Source organism: Mustela erminea, chromosome 11 (genome assembly GCF_009829155.1).
Source record: "Mustela erminea isolate mMusErm1 chromosome 11, mMusErm1.Pri, whole genome shotgun sequence".
In the NCBI taxonomy this organism is placed as follows: Eukaryota; Metazoa; Chordata; class Mammalia; order Carnivora; family Mustelidae; genus Mustela; species Mustela erminea.
Genome location: NC_045624.1, coordinates 56,398,819 through 56,414,854, shown reverse-complemented (window position 1 = coordinate 56,414,854; position 16,036 = coordinate 56,398,819). Strand labels below are relative to the sequence as shown.

Sequence of the window (16,036 nt, the reverse complement as noted above, 5' to 3'; positions counted from 1 at the left end):
TTTAATAATAAATAATTTATATAATAAATTTAATAGTCTACACATATGTCCTATCAGATCTTTACATTTTATTCTGTTTACCTCAGGACTTTTTGTTTTATGAAGTAAAGCATTTAAGATGTATTTGAAGGGCTCTGTTCATTTCAGTCACTCAGAGATAGCGACTGTTGGGGGTTTGGTGTTTATCATTCTTATCCATTTATTTATTTGTTAGCTATAATATATCTATCCATAAATATTACCATATCATTTTGTATGTTCTTGAAACTTCTACAAAGGGTATGCTATATAAATAATACTTGAGCTTGTTATTTCACTAATTTACAGTAAGTTTTGAAATGTATTCATGTTGATATATCTAGCTAAAGGTCCTTTTTATTAATTACTCTAGAGTATTCTTTTATTTTATATTAGTACAGTATTTATATATTCATTCTTCTCTTGATGAACATTTAGATTGTTTGCAAAATTTCTGTTCTAAATAATCTTGCTATGAACATTCTTGTGATTTTGCCCAACCAGTCACATGGGAGAATTTCCCTGTGAGAGTAATTGCTGGGTCATTTATTAGTTTCGTATTACTGCTGAAACAAATTGCCCAAACCTGCTGGCTTCAAACAACACAAATTTATTTTTTACAGTTATGGAGATTAGAAGTCTGACACAGGCCTCGGTGGGCTAACACTCAGGTGTTGGCAGAGCCGTATTTCTTACAGAACCCCTGGGGGAGAATCTGGTTCTTGCTTTCGTAGTTTGTAAAGAGTGCGCAGTTTCTTTGGACTGTGGCCTCATTCCTCTGTTTTCAAAGCCGGCATTGTTGTAGCTCTCTTTCATTCCTTGGTCACATCTCCATCTGACTTTCTTCTGCCTCGGTCTTCCACATTTAGGATCATCACTATTGAATACATTGAGGCCACCTGAATAATTGGAATAATCTCCCTATTTTAAGGTTACTTTATTGGCAAACTAAATTCCATCTGCAACCTTCAACCCATTTGCTATGTAACATATTCACAGGTTCTGGGAATTAGGTCATGAACATCTTTGGGGCATCATTATTCTGCCTCCCACAGGTCATAGGGTGCTAAAATCTTCCTATTGACTACATAGTTTTAAGTTTCTATTCTAAGTGGTAAGTGCTTAGAATATACTCTCTGAAATGTAGAAATCTCAGTTGTTTCATATCCTTGCCAACACTAGGATTATACGATTTAAAAATGATATCCTGTTTGATGAGTATGATTGGTATCTCATTGAGCATCTTCTCATATAGTCATTGGCTGCTGAAATTCTCCCTTCAGTTCATTGCCCATTCCTTTCCTGTTCCCAAATTGTTCTTTTTTTGTTTTGTTTTGGTTTCTTACTGATTCATGGGTGTTCTTAAAATATTCCTGTTCCTAATTCTTTGTTGGTTATTTGCATTGCAATATTTTTTCCTCAATGTGATTTATCTTTACCCTTTTTGAGAGCTTCTTTGATTGCACAAGGGTTTTAATTTCAAAGTTGACAAATTTTGTCTTGAAGAAACACTGTCCTCCCTGAAGTCATGAAGATATTCTTTTTTACTTTTTAAATGTTTGTGCAACAAAGTGAATTGTTCCTTTTAATATTTTTTTGTTTTGTTTTGTTTCCAGATGTATATGTGTCTGTATTTGTGACATGTAGCAACACAAATCTGATTTATTGGGTTGGCTCAGTTTTATATAGGCTGTGACTGTTGAGAACTATATAATTGAAAGGTTGATGAGTTTATGAAATTTTATTGCTTAGAAGAACTTCAGGGGGTGATGTAGTTTAAAACTAAGGCCCAGAGAGACAGGGAGCCCCAATTCTAGAACTACTTGTATTGATACAGTGAATTGCATCAATACTGCATTATATTATTTTCATGGCTGAGGAGTCTACCTAACCTTGAAGAGAAGTTTTACACTATTGCTAGATAACTTAACTCTTGTGCTCAGTAAAAAAATGGATGCCAGTTTATATCCAAGAAAATAAAACAATATTTTCATAGTCGAAATTTTCATGAGATGGTAGTACATTATTTTATTTGTAACTTTCTTTTTGGTCAGAAGCAAGGAGTGGTTGATTCCTGTGACTATAATGCTTATTCATCCTTCAGTGATGACTGCATGATTATAAAAATAACTAGACATCAGTTTTGTTGAGAATCACCTATTTTCCCCAGAGTCCATATCTTCTTTTGGAAAGCTTCTGTCACTTATATGTCTTTATTGTGGACCAGGTTCCAAAAGAGAAACTTCCTTTCACAAAATCTCTCAACTTTTCTGAGTACTCACCCACATCACTACCTGTACCATATACTGGCCCTCTTCCAACTCACTGAACATGTTTATTTTCTCAATATCACTCAAGTCTCAGACTTTAAGCTCAGGGATAAAATTAAGTGCATTTCTGATGCCCAAAATAAGCATCTCAAGGATTTTTCACTATTTTTTTTCTTAAAGGAGTGTTGCAGAGGAACTTAAGAGTGAATGACAGTTGACAGAAGATGTGGTTGCCCGGCAACTGGCAATTTAAATAACTAGGAGCTGATATGATTTACCAACCTGATAAGCAGCAAGGACTTTAATACAATCTTAAGGACTGCTACAGATGTTGCATTGAGCTATTTATATGTGTTGATCTGTCTCAGTCTATTTTAATATGTGGGTATATATATACATATATATGTGAATATTTTTTCCTGCAGAACTGGAATATGAAAGCAAAGGCTGCATCTCCTCCCCTATGTGACATTAATAGAAATTGCCTGCAGTAAAATGAGTTGGTTTAGCCCCTTTGTTTTTATGCAGATACTCAGTGTCTAAGGAGGATTTCTCACTCAGAGGAGATAAATGTCCTGTGGATTGAGTGCAGAGTTTGAGTTCTGAGATTGTATTTATATACTCAGTAATTATTAACTTATTTTGGCAAGTTTTGTTATTTGAAACTTCTCTCTATTTTTTGAAATGGAGTAGGAATTCCTTCATAGGAATAATGAGGTTTAATAAGATTGGCTCAGAGTCAGTTGGCTTAATTGATCAGTGTGTTTTGCTAATGGGATCAAGTCTCTTGATCCTGTCATGAGCCGGCTAGCTTCCTGGAGCAGGTCAGTCTTCATTTTGGCTAAAGTCAGCCTACCCGGCCCTCACTGGAAGTCTCTCACACAGTTCCTCTTAGGGATGGTAGGAAACCTGTGACCCATCAGCAATAATAGTGTCACCATCCAGAATACCCTCCTGGCGGGAGTCAGCATTATCACTTTGTATATAAAGAACATGGTGTACTTGAGAAGCAGTCTGTTTAAAATTCTGTCATCTTTTGGGGAATGGAATGTGCTGCATGAAACAAACTACCAACATCCTGTTAGGAGCACAGAGCTTGAGATAACTTGGAGGGTTATTTTAACACTGAAAATAATTTATGGTATGGGAATACAAATACCATTTTCATCACGAATTAGTTGAAGGACACAGCAAGGTAATTTTAAAATTGTTTCTTGACGCTATTTACAATTAGGAAACTTCACAGGAAAGAGGACATGTTGGCCAACTGTACGTGTTTGAATAACATTCAGTACCCTAAAGCTGTATGCCAGCTCTTCCAAGGCACCTTCTCCTTTCTACCTCTGAAGTCCAGGGAAAGCTTCCAAGGTCCTTTGTGCTTGTGATATCCTGTTCCTTTTAAGAAATGATGCCTATTAAGCCTGCAGTGTTTCCCAGTTCCTGGGCCACTTTGCAATGCAGGGGCCCTGACTGTTAGAACGATATCTCACATTGGTTGAGCACTGTGCTAAGTATTTTAAATATATTGTTTTTTTGTCCCTATGAGTAGGTCTTAGAGTCAGCAACTTACTGGGAGCAAAACGAAGGTCAGAGTAGTAAAATAATTTCCCTGTGAGAACGCAGTAAGAAAATCAGAAGGGTGCAATATGCATTAAGGTCAGTCAGACTGTAAAGCCAGTGCACTTGTTCACCGTGTTACTCCCTCTCTCTTTGTTTTGTTATTTTATTTCTTAATTGTTCATATATGTGGTGGTTCTCATGTTTTAGCTCAGTTAAGAATCATTGTGGAAGCTTGTTAAAAACACTGTTTCTGGGCCTTTGTCCCAAAGATTCTAATCTAAGAGGTTCTTAGATCAGTGCCAAGTATCTGAATCTGCATTTTCAGGGGAGTCCTTGGATCACACCAATGGAGATCCTGGGTGTGAAATTTGTGAGGCAGGAACTATCCGAGCTACCTTCTGGGCTCTGTACTGAATCTTCCTAGTGAGCACCTAGTAGGTACACATTACATTCAAGCATCGTTAAAACTGTTGTAACTATGTGGCATGAACCTCGGTTGATCTTTCCTATTTTTTTTTTTTAAAGATTTTATTTATTTATTTGACAGAAGAGAGAGCAAGAGAGAGCACAAGCAGGGGGAGCCACAGAGGGAGAGGGAGAAACAGGCTCCCCACAGAGCAAAACTCTGGGATCATGACCTGAGCTGAAGGCAGACACTTAAATGACTGAGCCACCCACGTACGCTGAACCTGGATTCATCTTAACCTGAATATAAATGCGAGGTTTGTGTCAGAAAAGTCAGTAATAATTGGTAGGGTAAAGTTCAAGAAATGATTTATTTCTTACATATCCATGTATTCTGGAAATTGAAGGGTATCCTAAGATATCAGTGTGTATTCAAACAAAGCCTCTGTAGAGAAAGAAAAAGCCTAGGTAAGAAAAGAACCCGAGAGGGAAGGAACCGAGATAAGTCTTAGGTATAAACTATATTTCTTTGGGAGGAGATAAGAAGACGACAAAGATGGAAGGTGGGAGGTTGGTTCATTAGTTAAGGGGGGGTTTCTTCAGAAAGAGGTCAACAAAGTAAATGACTTATTCAGTTGGAAGAGATTCTGGAGAAGGCAAGTAGAAAAGAGGGTCAAAGATAGAAAACGAGGAGTAAACGGAATCAGTGACAACGTGTGTATTGATTGGGAAGATAGCCTGCACACCTGCCCAATTCTGGCAGCGGCCCTCGTGGCTCATGGCTCATCCTGTTTCCCTTCTTCATTGTGTGGGGAATTCTGCTGCTGTCATTTCTTCCCCTCAGGTGTATGTCTGTCTGGAGATACGTCTTGGCTGGCTTAAAATCGAATTGACCACCAGCAATAGATAGAACAGTGGGTAAGATTATTTGTGAAATCCTCCTCAAAATAGGGGGAGAGGCCTTCGAGTCTACTGAAGTTCCCAAGGTGATCTGTTGAAACAATAGAAAAGTTCTTTTTAGAAGGACTTATACAGTGCTAGGGACGATACTTCCTGTTTCCGATTTCTACAAAATGATAATGGTTCCTAACTTACTGTTTTTGATATGCTTATGCTTTCCTTTCCATCAATAGCCAAGAACTGATTTAAAAAATATCTTCGCAACATCAGTCAGTGAAAGATTAAGGTAAATAGCATGTATTCACAAGCAAGGGATGACACACTGTATTTCCATAGAATGCGCATTTGCCTTCTAAAAGAAAGAAGCAAAGAAACTAGAAGAGCTTTAGTAATGAGATCCCTGTTGTAACCCTAGTGGAGTGAGAAAGATTAATAGCTGTGCCTCAGAACTGTTCCAGGGTGAGAGACATCGTGTATCGCAGATTCCTCCTGGGATGGAACTTGGCCTGAAGTAAAACGCAGTTCCTGTACTAATAATGATAATAATCGTCAACATTTTTGTGACTTTCTCCTTACCGATGACTTTTTTTTTTCCAAGCCTCCCAACGACCTGGTGAGTTAAATAATTCTTGTTTAAGCATCTGAGGCTCAGAGAGGTTAATTGACTTCCATACCACCCAGCTAGTGAGACATTTTACATGGGCAATTTGCTGCATGAAGGGATTATCAGATCTTCAAGAGGTGAGTTGCAGCATTAAAGAAATCACAGACATTAAAAAAAAATGTATTCAATATTGAAGTTTGGAAAAGAGAACTGTGTCAATCTAAATTGCAGCGATAGATAAAGGTCTTTTGTGTTTGGCTAGCTGATCATAACCCGTGCCTCCACACTGGCAAGGGAGTAGACCGGGAGCCAGGTTCTTTTAAGCATGCTTGATCGGGCAGCGTTCTGCAGGGAAGGTTATAGTGTAAGAGTTACAAAGCCCTCCTGCTGCCCAGGTATCAGAGGTTGTCTGTTACAAGTTCCTTCACTTCGACTATTACTTCCTTTTCACAATTCTATTTTGGACTTCTGTCTCGTGCGTATTTACAGGTAGACAAAGCTCTTTTTCTAACAACCCTTTTGCCATGACTGAAAAGGAGCCTTGTATGTCCTGCAGTTTCTGGGTATTGTGATTCTAGTTTTAAACTCAAACTGATGATAATGGTGGCTGTGACTCCCCTATTCCCTATTGTCCAAGGAGGGAAGTTGCAGGTAGGGGCTTTCAAAGATGATCCAATAAAAATCAGTGCAGTAAGAGTTTTTGATAAAATGGTTCTCATTATATAGAAGCCATTTAGGATATGCCTTGGGTACTGGAGTCCCTGGGGCTAAACCCAATGTTTTTTTTTTTTTTTTTTTTTTTTTTTTTTAAAACAAGCCTTCCTGAGAAAAGTTCTGTTTTATTAGTGTAGGTACTGTAGTTGGCAGAACTTCTTATGGAATGAAATAACCAGCAGACCACTCCTGATTGTGATATATATTTTTAGATGTTACCATTGAGTTATATTTATAGTATAGACTACTGAATTCCATCTTAAATATGCAAAATGCATGCATAACTAACCTCCCAAACTGCATTCCCTGCTCTATATTACACCTACATTGTAGCCTGTGCTTAAATGGCTCTCCTAAAAGTCTTAGAGTGGGGCTTATTTTTTTCTCTCAAAATGTAAGCACGGAGAATCCATGTGAGATGTGTGGCTCTCTGGGTGACACGTTCTGTTCTTAGCTATGCTCAGAGGTGAAGTCAGCAAACATCCGGCAAGCGGGTGGGGAGTGAAACCAAGCAGGTGGGGAGTCTTGCATAGGTAACTGCCCAGAGACCAGAATGAACCAAAAGGAGCTGATGTGCCAGTGTTTACCAGTGTGTTGGTGATTTGGAGCACCCAGTGTCTGCTGTGGTATCAGGTGAGGTTAAATCACGTGACTTTATCTTTAGTGTGGCTCTCGTTATGTCCATCAGTTTCCCAGTCCTCAGAGTCTCCAGGGTCCTGTTGCTTAAGACAGCTTTAAATATCATCAGGAGCATTATTTGTACAGTCCCGCTTCTGTTACTAGAATTGAAGGGGAAAAAGGATTCTTAAATCTCTATATCCCATTCTCTTATGTCTTGGTGAATAGTGGTTTGGTTATTTTGATAGAATTGTGGAGTTTATACAGCTTGTCTAATAAAGAAATGGATTTCCTTGAGAAGAGAAAAAGCTGAGGCTAGTAAGGTGAAAAGCTGAACCCTTCCAGAGATCTGAGAAATCACTTCAGTCGAAAAGCCTAGAAAATGACGGTATCTTGGATAATAATGTCACTCATAGGAAAATTTGTTTTTTGGTGTATGGTCCCTTCCCCTGATCCATGAAGGTATCCACCCCATCTGGGTCTAGTCTTCCTAGGTGGTGGCCCAAACCGCAGAGTACTTTTTTTCTGTCTCAAATCCAAGGACTTTGTTCTAGTCCTTCAGAGCTCCATACTAAAACATTGAATGATTCTGCCCTAAAGCCAGGCAACTATAGATTCATTTGTTTAGCCCTTCCCCTTTGTCGACTCATTTATCAAGTATTTATTGTGGATCTGTATGTTTCAGGTGCTGTGCTAGGTGTGGGGATTACTGAGATGAACACAGTACAACCCCGGAACTGAGGAACATATCTTAGGGTGGATAAAAGTACTTGGCTAACATAAGAGGTGTTATTATTATCTAACCCCAGGGGTGTCCTTATGGGTATGGTACAAGACACCATGAATATAGATGAGGAAGCTGACCTTTTACTTGGAGTAGCTGGTTAAGAATTCTCATTGAAGGTGGTCTTAAAGAATTTGGTCCGGGAGGTAACGAAGAGGAGATGTTAGTATCCTTTGCAGAAAGAGGTACTAAAACATGGAAATTTGAGTATGAGTGGTACTACCCAGGAATGATTAGGACACATAGTCAGCCGATGTGCTTCACTAGAGCCATTCAGGTCGTGTTCGTGTTGATTATTTGGTGCCTGTGTCTCAGCTGTCCTTGATAATGTTGAACTTCATGACAGGCTGCGTGGAGACACAGGACTTATGTGTGAGGCAAAGAAGGAAGGAGAGAAAGTGGGGTGGGAAGAAATGAAGTATGAAGGAACATGAATACCAAGTGGAGAATATGCAGGTCACTGAATTTTATTCATTCATTCATTGATTCAGATGGTCCCTAGAGGCAGGAATGTCAGACAGAAGGCTTGATAAAGAATCTAAAATGAATAATTACTTGGGGGGCACCTGAGTGGCTCAGTTAGCTAAGTGTCTGACTCCTGGTTTTGGCTCCGGTCATGATCTCAGGGTCATGGGATCGAGCCCTGCATTGGGCTTCTGCCGCTCATTGGGCTCTATGTTCAGTATGTAGTCTGCTTGAGATTATTTCCCTCTCCTTTTCCCTTTGCCCCCTCCCCCAATGCTTGCTCACTCTCTCTTCCAAATAAATAGATAAATAAATAAATCAGAGTAATTTTCTAGTGTTTTCCTCTAAAGATGAAATTACGACAGAATTTCACATTCTGAGGCATAAGAGAGATGGGGTCTGATGATACTCAGTGCCCGGGCACAGTAGGTTTATTAGACCAATAAGCTCTCTTACAGTAGATGTTAGGAATTGAGTCAGCTCATGGAGCCGACCTACTCTTTAGTGGAACTGAGGCTATAATCGTTCCAACTAAGAAAAGAAAGGACCTGCAGATGAATGTAAATGGCTTTGTAGACTGAGCTGTGCATTACAAGTTGCCTTGTTTCTCAGAAAGATATTTTAGAGAGATATAGTTTTCGTTAGTTACAAAATTACAAAAGCATTTTTTTATTAACATATGTATTATTTGCCCCAGGTGTACAGGTCCGTGATTCATCAGTCTTACACAATTCAGAGCTCACCATAGCACATAACCTCCCCAATGTCCATCACCCAGCCACCCATCCCCCACCTCCCACAAAAGCATTGTTTTCTTAGTGACACATTGTCCAAAATAATACCAATTGTCCATAAGGAGAAAAAATATATAGTAAGAAGCTCAGACTGTAGTTAAAAAACCAAAAAAGATTGTGATAGGACTATGAAGTCTAAGGTCATGAAAGCTTAAACTGTGAGAGTTCATGTAGACATTCATTCCAAATTTTCTATTTATTTATTTATTTTGTGTGTGTGTGACTGAGTTCAGTCTATTCAATGGCTAGAAAGGTTCTTTAGTAAAGGAGACTTGTTACTTAATGAGTCATTACTGAAATTGTAATGTGTAGGTAGACACAATCTTGCTATTTAAGCAGCTCTGCTAGAGTGGCCTGTAATTTGTTGTGATGCTACAGAGAACACTTGGCTAAAAGTCAGAAGACCAGCCCTTCCATATTACCACCTACCTGTCTGTGACCAAATCCCTGAAACTCTCTAAGACTCCAGTTCCTCTTCTGTAAAATGGAAATAATAATGGCTTATTAGTATACTCCAAAGGACTGTTGAGAATTTCAGAAGAGATCATCCTTGGGCAAATTCTTTAGGTCTGTAAGGTTCTGCTGATTTGCCACATGATTTCTATGGAACAGGTAATGGAGGTGGAATGGCTAAAGGACCTATGGAAGCAACCCCACAGTGCTGTTAAGAGAGCACTGTGGGCTGGGGCACTGTAATGTGCTAGTGCCCTCTCTTTCCCTGGCTGCATGGGCAAGCTAGGGCGTTGCAGGATGTCAGCCCCTTGGACTTTTGTACCATCCCAAGATATTATAGCAATAACTTACTTCTAGGCAGCTGAGCAACTTCCTGTCAGAACTGATCTTTTTGAAGCAAGACTCCTAGTTCCCTATTTTGGATTTGTGTAGCTCAAAGAATAGCTTCAGGAACCAAAATAACCATTCTTGGATCTCAATAGGTAAAAGATTCATAGCAGCAATTTTGCTCTTGCTGTGCTTGTGTTTATCTCCTTAAATGTTCATGTATATATTTTTACAGCATGGACAAATTAATGTGCAAATTAATTGAAACTATTAATTGAAAGCAAGTATCTGCTTGGATAATTTGTACTCACAATCAGTATTACTTGCTTTTTTCTTCTTTTTTTCATTTATCTACCCACTTGAAGGCCAGTTTCCTATTATTTCCACATCAGGCTTATCGTAAGAATGGCTAATGTACTACGGGAAAATTTCCCCATTCTAAGAAAATAGTGTGTTTCTCTGTGGCTCATTTGGATAAAGAGGTATGGCAAGATTTAAGAATAAATAGCCCATTCTCATTGACAGATTTTCTCCCACTGACTCCTCTTACTTTTCTAAGCAGCTTAAAAACTGTCCTAATTTGTGTAGAATTCTGTATCAGTTTTGTCCCTAAAAGGTGTAAACAAGGCTGTTAATCTGTTGATTTTGTTGGCCAGGAGGGGAGAGAAGTTTTTTTTTTTTTTTTTTTTTTTTTTAAGGTTTTATTTATTTATTTGACAGAGATCACAAGTAGGCAGAGAGGCAGGCAGAGAGAAAGGGGGCGTGGGGAGCAGGATCCCTGATGAGCAGAGAGAGCCTGACCCTGGGATCATGACTTAAGTCAAAGGTAGAGGCTTTAACCCACTGAGCCACCCAGCCGCCCTGAAGAGAAGTTTCTTTAGTTGATGATGTGCGTGTATGTGTATACACACATTTACACTCACACGATGCATGTATGTATAAAGGATGGATACTCCTGAAACATTTTAGGAAAGATTTTTAAATGACCATAGTTCAGTTACACAACTACTATAGTCGTCATGATAATTTTGGTTTAATGTGGCTCATCGGGAATGGAGATGCAGTAAGTGGAAACTAGTATGTATCAACATAGAAAATGCATATTAATTTTCTTTTTACAGTATTCAGATAACAAGACTTTCATAATATTAGAAGAGTATGTCATGATTAGGCAGTTATTAGCATGGCTGAATGGCAGAGAGAGTAGTTTACATTTTAAATATTTAATACTATTTGGGAAGCCAAATTCATATTTCCATCAGAGATGCATTTTGCAAGTCAGGTCTAGCACTGTGAAGGCAAAACCCAACAATTATGTAACTAGCCATGAATCAGCATGTCATGGACATTTGTTATGTATGTTTGGGGAAATAAATGGCAGGTGTGTGGAAAAGAAGTATCTTTTTCATTTTATTTTATTTAAAGATTTTATTTATTTATTTGAGAGAGGCAGTGAGAGAGAACATGAGAGGGAAGAAGGTCAGAAGGAGAAGCAAACTCCCTGTGGAGCCAGGAGCCCAATGCGGGACTCGATCCCTGGATACTGGGATCATGACCTGAGCCGCAGGCAGTTGCCCAACCAACGGAGCCACCCAGGCGCCCTTAGATTGGTGGATAAGTAGCAAAACTTTGGCTTTACTCTTATCCCAACTGAACTTTTGGAAATTGTTGGTTAAATTGAGTTGTATTTGTACATAAACAAGTATTAGTTGAACACAGTGACATTATAGATTAAGACTTTTTTTTAAACACAGACTAACTCAGCCCCTGATGGAAGATACCGTTCAGTACTACTTCACTTGCCTACTCTTAAGGTTTCCTATCTCTTTTTGTTGTTCTTAATATTAAACTGTACATTGAGAAGAGGGTATGAAGAGCATTTATGAAACATGTCAGACTGCAGTGTAAAAAAGTAAAAATGTCAAAATCTTCAAAGACCACAGTCATTAATTTTAAAGTCTATAAATTCATATCTCACTCAATTTCAATTTTGGTTTTATTACTTTTTAGTTATGAAGTAGATGATACCTCATTTTTCTCACCCATAAAGGGAGGGGAGAGTTACTAGTCTCTATTAACATGGTTGACATGAAAATGGTATTAAAATGGCAATGTGTCTGCAAGTACTCTGTGACTCTAAAGAACTATACACATGAGTGTTACTACTTTAAAATATGATATTGACATCTTTTCATTTCAAAGCCAGTGTCACTATGCTTCTGCTGATACAGAAATCCAAAGAGTTTTCTGCTTTTCATTTTTCATCTTTTTTGGGGGTAGAAATATTGGTTTTTCATCAACATGGAAATTGAGATTCTTAAAATAATGCTGATCAGTGTAATTAGGTGCAAAGTAAGTAAAAAAGAAGCACATCACTGTCATTTTTGAAGGAGACTTATAAAAGTATACATTTTATTGTTACTAAATTTGAATACTTTTCCAGGACCAAAGATAAGATGAGAATTAGCCTGCTTAGCTGATGACTCTTGCTTAACTGTTTTAGTTACTAGCCTATTTCTATGTAGAGACCACTCAAAGTATGATAGGTGTTCATGGTGGTGTTATATAGTTCTTCAAAGGAAGTATGTATTTATATCCTTCTGTATACATTTGGGCAAAAATAGTAATAACACTTTCAAAATACTGATGGGAAATTAAGTCCCAATAAATATGTTGGATCCTCAAGAGAAAGAAGTACAATTCTCAGTCTTACAGCATTCTTTCTATAAAAATAGTGCAATTGGGATATACTATTTTAGTAAGAAACTCATTAAGTACAATTTTAAAGCCTTCTTCTTCCTCTTCTTTTTTTAAACTTTGACATTCCAGTAAACTGTGAGGAAAATGTCCTTCCATTTGCTTTTCCTTTGCTGAAGTATCTATAAGTGAGACTACATTCAAATTAAAAGCTGAAAGTCCCTTAAATTCCTTTCAAGAAGTCCATCCTGTAAGTGCCACTCCTCGAAGGACTATGGCTGTTACTACTTCTGGCTGGAACAAAATTACAAAAGATTTCAAGAAGAAATGGAAATTATAATAGGGAGTTTTTCTCACTCTTATAGTTCATGACCTACTTGGTCCTTATTTTGGTCCATTACATTCTTTTCACTAAGAACTCCTGTCCCTAGAAGGAAATCTTTGACAGTGATATTTAATCATACTGTGCAATGAGACACTTACATCCAAATTCCAAAAGATATTTTTAATTTGTATAGTAATGATAACAGCAAACAAATTCAAGTGAATAGTATACAGGAAACTAATTATAATTTTGGGAAGTGCTTTCTTCCTCACAGATTCCTTCCATGCCTATCATATTCCTTGATATTCTTGATATTTCTGTGCTTTAAAGCATGATTGGTCAATTTGCTTTTTTATGGATGAAGACGTATGACCCCGGGGAGGTTGGTATGACTGCCTCAAAGACCCACGGCCCCCCTGGGGTTGAGCTGAGATGCAAAGCCAGTTCTCTGTCTTCCTGTGTGGCTTGACAAAACCTGTATCATACACATCTAATTTTTTTGTCCATTCTAGGTTTCTCCTCTGCCAGCTTCTCCCGGACCAACACTGACTGCTGAAGGAAGGTTGTGAGTCTGCAGCCCGTCTTGTTCGTCCTTCTCCAGAGTCCCATGATGAGCTCGCCAGTGCAGCCTGGTCAGTCTGGTTCCTTCTTAAACTATTAACAGATTTTATATGAAAGATATTGCTTTGTGTTGCTTCAAAGCAAGCAATTTAAGTCATGAAAGGACTTTTTTTCCTGACAAAGATTGGTTAATATGATGAATTTTGAATTTTGTATTCCATAGCTAATCCTCTGTTACATAACCCGGTTTGCTTTCCAGGCACTAATTTCATTTGCATTGTTATCTGAGCACCAGGCTTTAATCCTTCTGCTCCTAATGTAGCATTGGATTGGATTTTGTGACGTTATTAATATTTATTAAATATGATGTAGGCATCTAATTCACACCCATAGTCTTTCTGACCTAATACATGTCTGTATGCTTTTAAATTGTGCTGTGGGGCTTGGAAAGCAGCTTGTGGATTTACACCTTCTCCATTTTTTTGACACACAAGAAGGATATCTCTCCTCCCTGGCCTTCTTTGCCACCACTCCTGTTTCCTATATATGTATTTAATTATAATCTCAACACCTGCTTCCTCTGCGTCTAGTGTAATATGTGGCTCATTTAGTGTTGTGATCAGCAGAGCCAACACCCATTCCTGTAGGAACAGAGTGTCACTTTTGGAGCAAACATAATTCAGGCCTCAGAGTGACGGAGTAGGGTTTGATATCACGAGTTAATCATGGATAAATTTTAAAAAGAATTTTCTGCTTGGATCATTATAGGATAATTTATTTCTATTTCTATTTTCTTCTTTTAAAAAAAAAAAAACCTTTTTAGTGTGTTGATATCCTTGAGTTATCCAGCTCCCAAGGTTGAAACTGGTATAATATTATATTCAGGATTTACAAAAGGAAATCTTTTGCCAAGATTTTTGATCCATGGAGTGCCACGCCCAGATATGTTGCTCTGATACTCCACTGTCTCATCAACCTTTCCTCACATCCTCAATGGGCTGCCTGCCAGCTTGTAGGTTGAATATGGAACTGGAAATTATTGTAGGATAGAATTGTGACTGTTGATTCCAAGTGACATAGTAAAGATATTCCAGAGTTTTTAGTTAAAGTCACTATTTGTAATTGGCATTGTCACCTGAGTAAACAGTTGAAGAGTTGCCTAGGCTGTTTGTCTCTGAGTTCCCGTAGCCCAGTGGTTCTCAAACTTCAGCACACATTAGCATCACTGGGAGGTCTTGATAAAAATTAGCCACATTCCTGTAGTTTTTGATTCAGAATGTCTAGGATGGGGCCCTAGAATTTCATGTTTTACAGGTTGCCCGAGTGATGTTATTTGCCTGGAGACTGTACTTTGGGAACCACTGGTCTAGCCTGCTATACTTGTTCCTTCCCCTGCTGCTCTCTGCCCCACCTGCACCCCATAGACAGCCCTGTGGGGGAGCTACATTGCTTATCACGTTTGTAGCATACTGTTATTATCCTTTCTATTAAGGTTAACATAAGCTCTTAATCTATTAAATCTACTAATTTAAAATGTTTGCATTTTATATTTGTATATATTGCATTTTAAATATAATTTTATTTTAAATTTAATGTTTCAAAATGTCATAATTTTAAAAAGTCATTTAATTTAGAACTATTGTAGTCAAATATTTCCCCCCTTTTCTTGTGATGGAATGTGTTGAAAAACCATACAAAAATGAGTAGGAACAAATTGGCTAAGTACAGAAGTGGCAGAAAACTTCCTTCATTTCTGGAAATTATGATCTAAGATTTATATAGGAGTTTGTCTTTAATTCTCCAGACCAGAAAATAGACTTTTTACATATTTAGAACAATGGTGTAATGTCCCTTCATTCTCCACCCACCTCTATCATATCCTCCCCATATTGTCAGTTTACCTCCCATACTGGCCTCACAGAAGAGTGACGGGGCAGACTGAATGATGAGCAGTAGAATTTATGTCAGTGACAACAGCTATATCCAAGCGAAACATTTGAAACAGCAACTTTACCAAGATATGTAATCTTGAAATGGACCAAAAAATGCAGATGCCATCATAGCTAATGAAGGATAAAACTAGACAGGAAAAATTTGGATCCAAATTATAATTACACTCATTTTATGAAACTCACTTTTAAAGAGTGCAAGTGTAGCAATTTCAGTGTCTGTGTAGTTTTTATTTACCATTTGTCTAACACCTTTACACCTGGCCCCACTCGTCTGTAATGAGAAACACGTAATCCCATTAACGACATTATTTTAATGATTAGATTCCCAATTTAGGCCATCAAAGCTTATCTAAAGGTAGCTAGCTTGCATTGAATACAGGAATATTTTGACAATGGTAGTTGAAGAAGAGAATCAGTAGTATGCAATAAATATTTTAAAATGTTACATGCTTAAAGAAAAGTGGACCCAAGAACAGGAAGATAAACAGGGGAGAGAAATATTTATACTTAATGTGAGCTATGGGCACCTTAGAGGATTTCTCAGGTAGGTCCATATCACATCTAATTTCATTCTAAAAGTTGTGTTTTT

At 37.9% G+C, this 16,036-nt stretch overlaps 1 protein-coding gene across 11 annotated transcripts in view; it reads left to right on the top strand.

Moving 5' to 3' along the window:
- HDAC9 (histone deacetylase 9) overlaps positions 1–16,036 on the top strand; it is a 923,925-nt gene that overhangs the window by 58,919 nt on the left and 848,970 nt on the right. For 10 of the 11 annotated variants that reach the window (XM_032304495.1, XM_032304501.1, XM_032304493.1 and 7 more), the window contains exon 2: positions 13,447–13,566. In XM_032304495.1, the coding sequence (XP_032160386.1) occupies positions 13,542–13,566 (25 nt within the window). In that variant the 5' untranslated portion in view covers positions 13,447–13,541. Of the gene's footprint in view, positions 1–4,462; positions 4,571–13,446; positions 13,567–16,036 lie in introns of those variants that run through there. The other variant, XM_032304491.1, reaches the window with a different exon arrangement.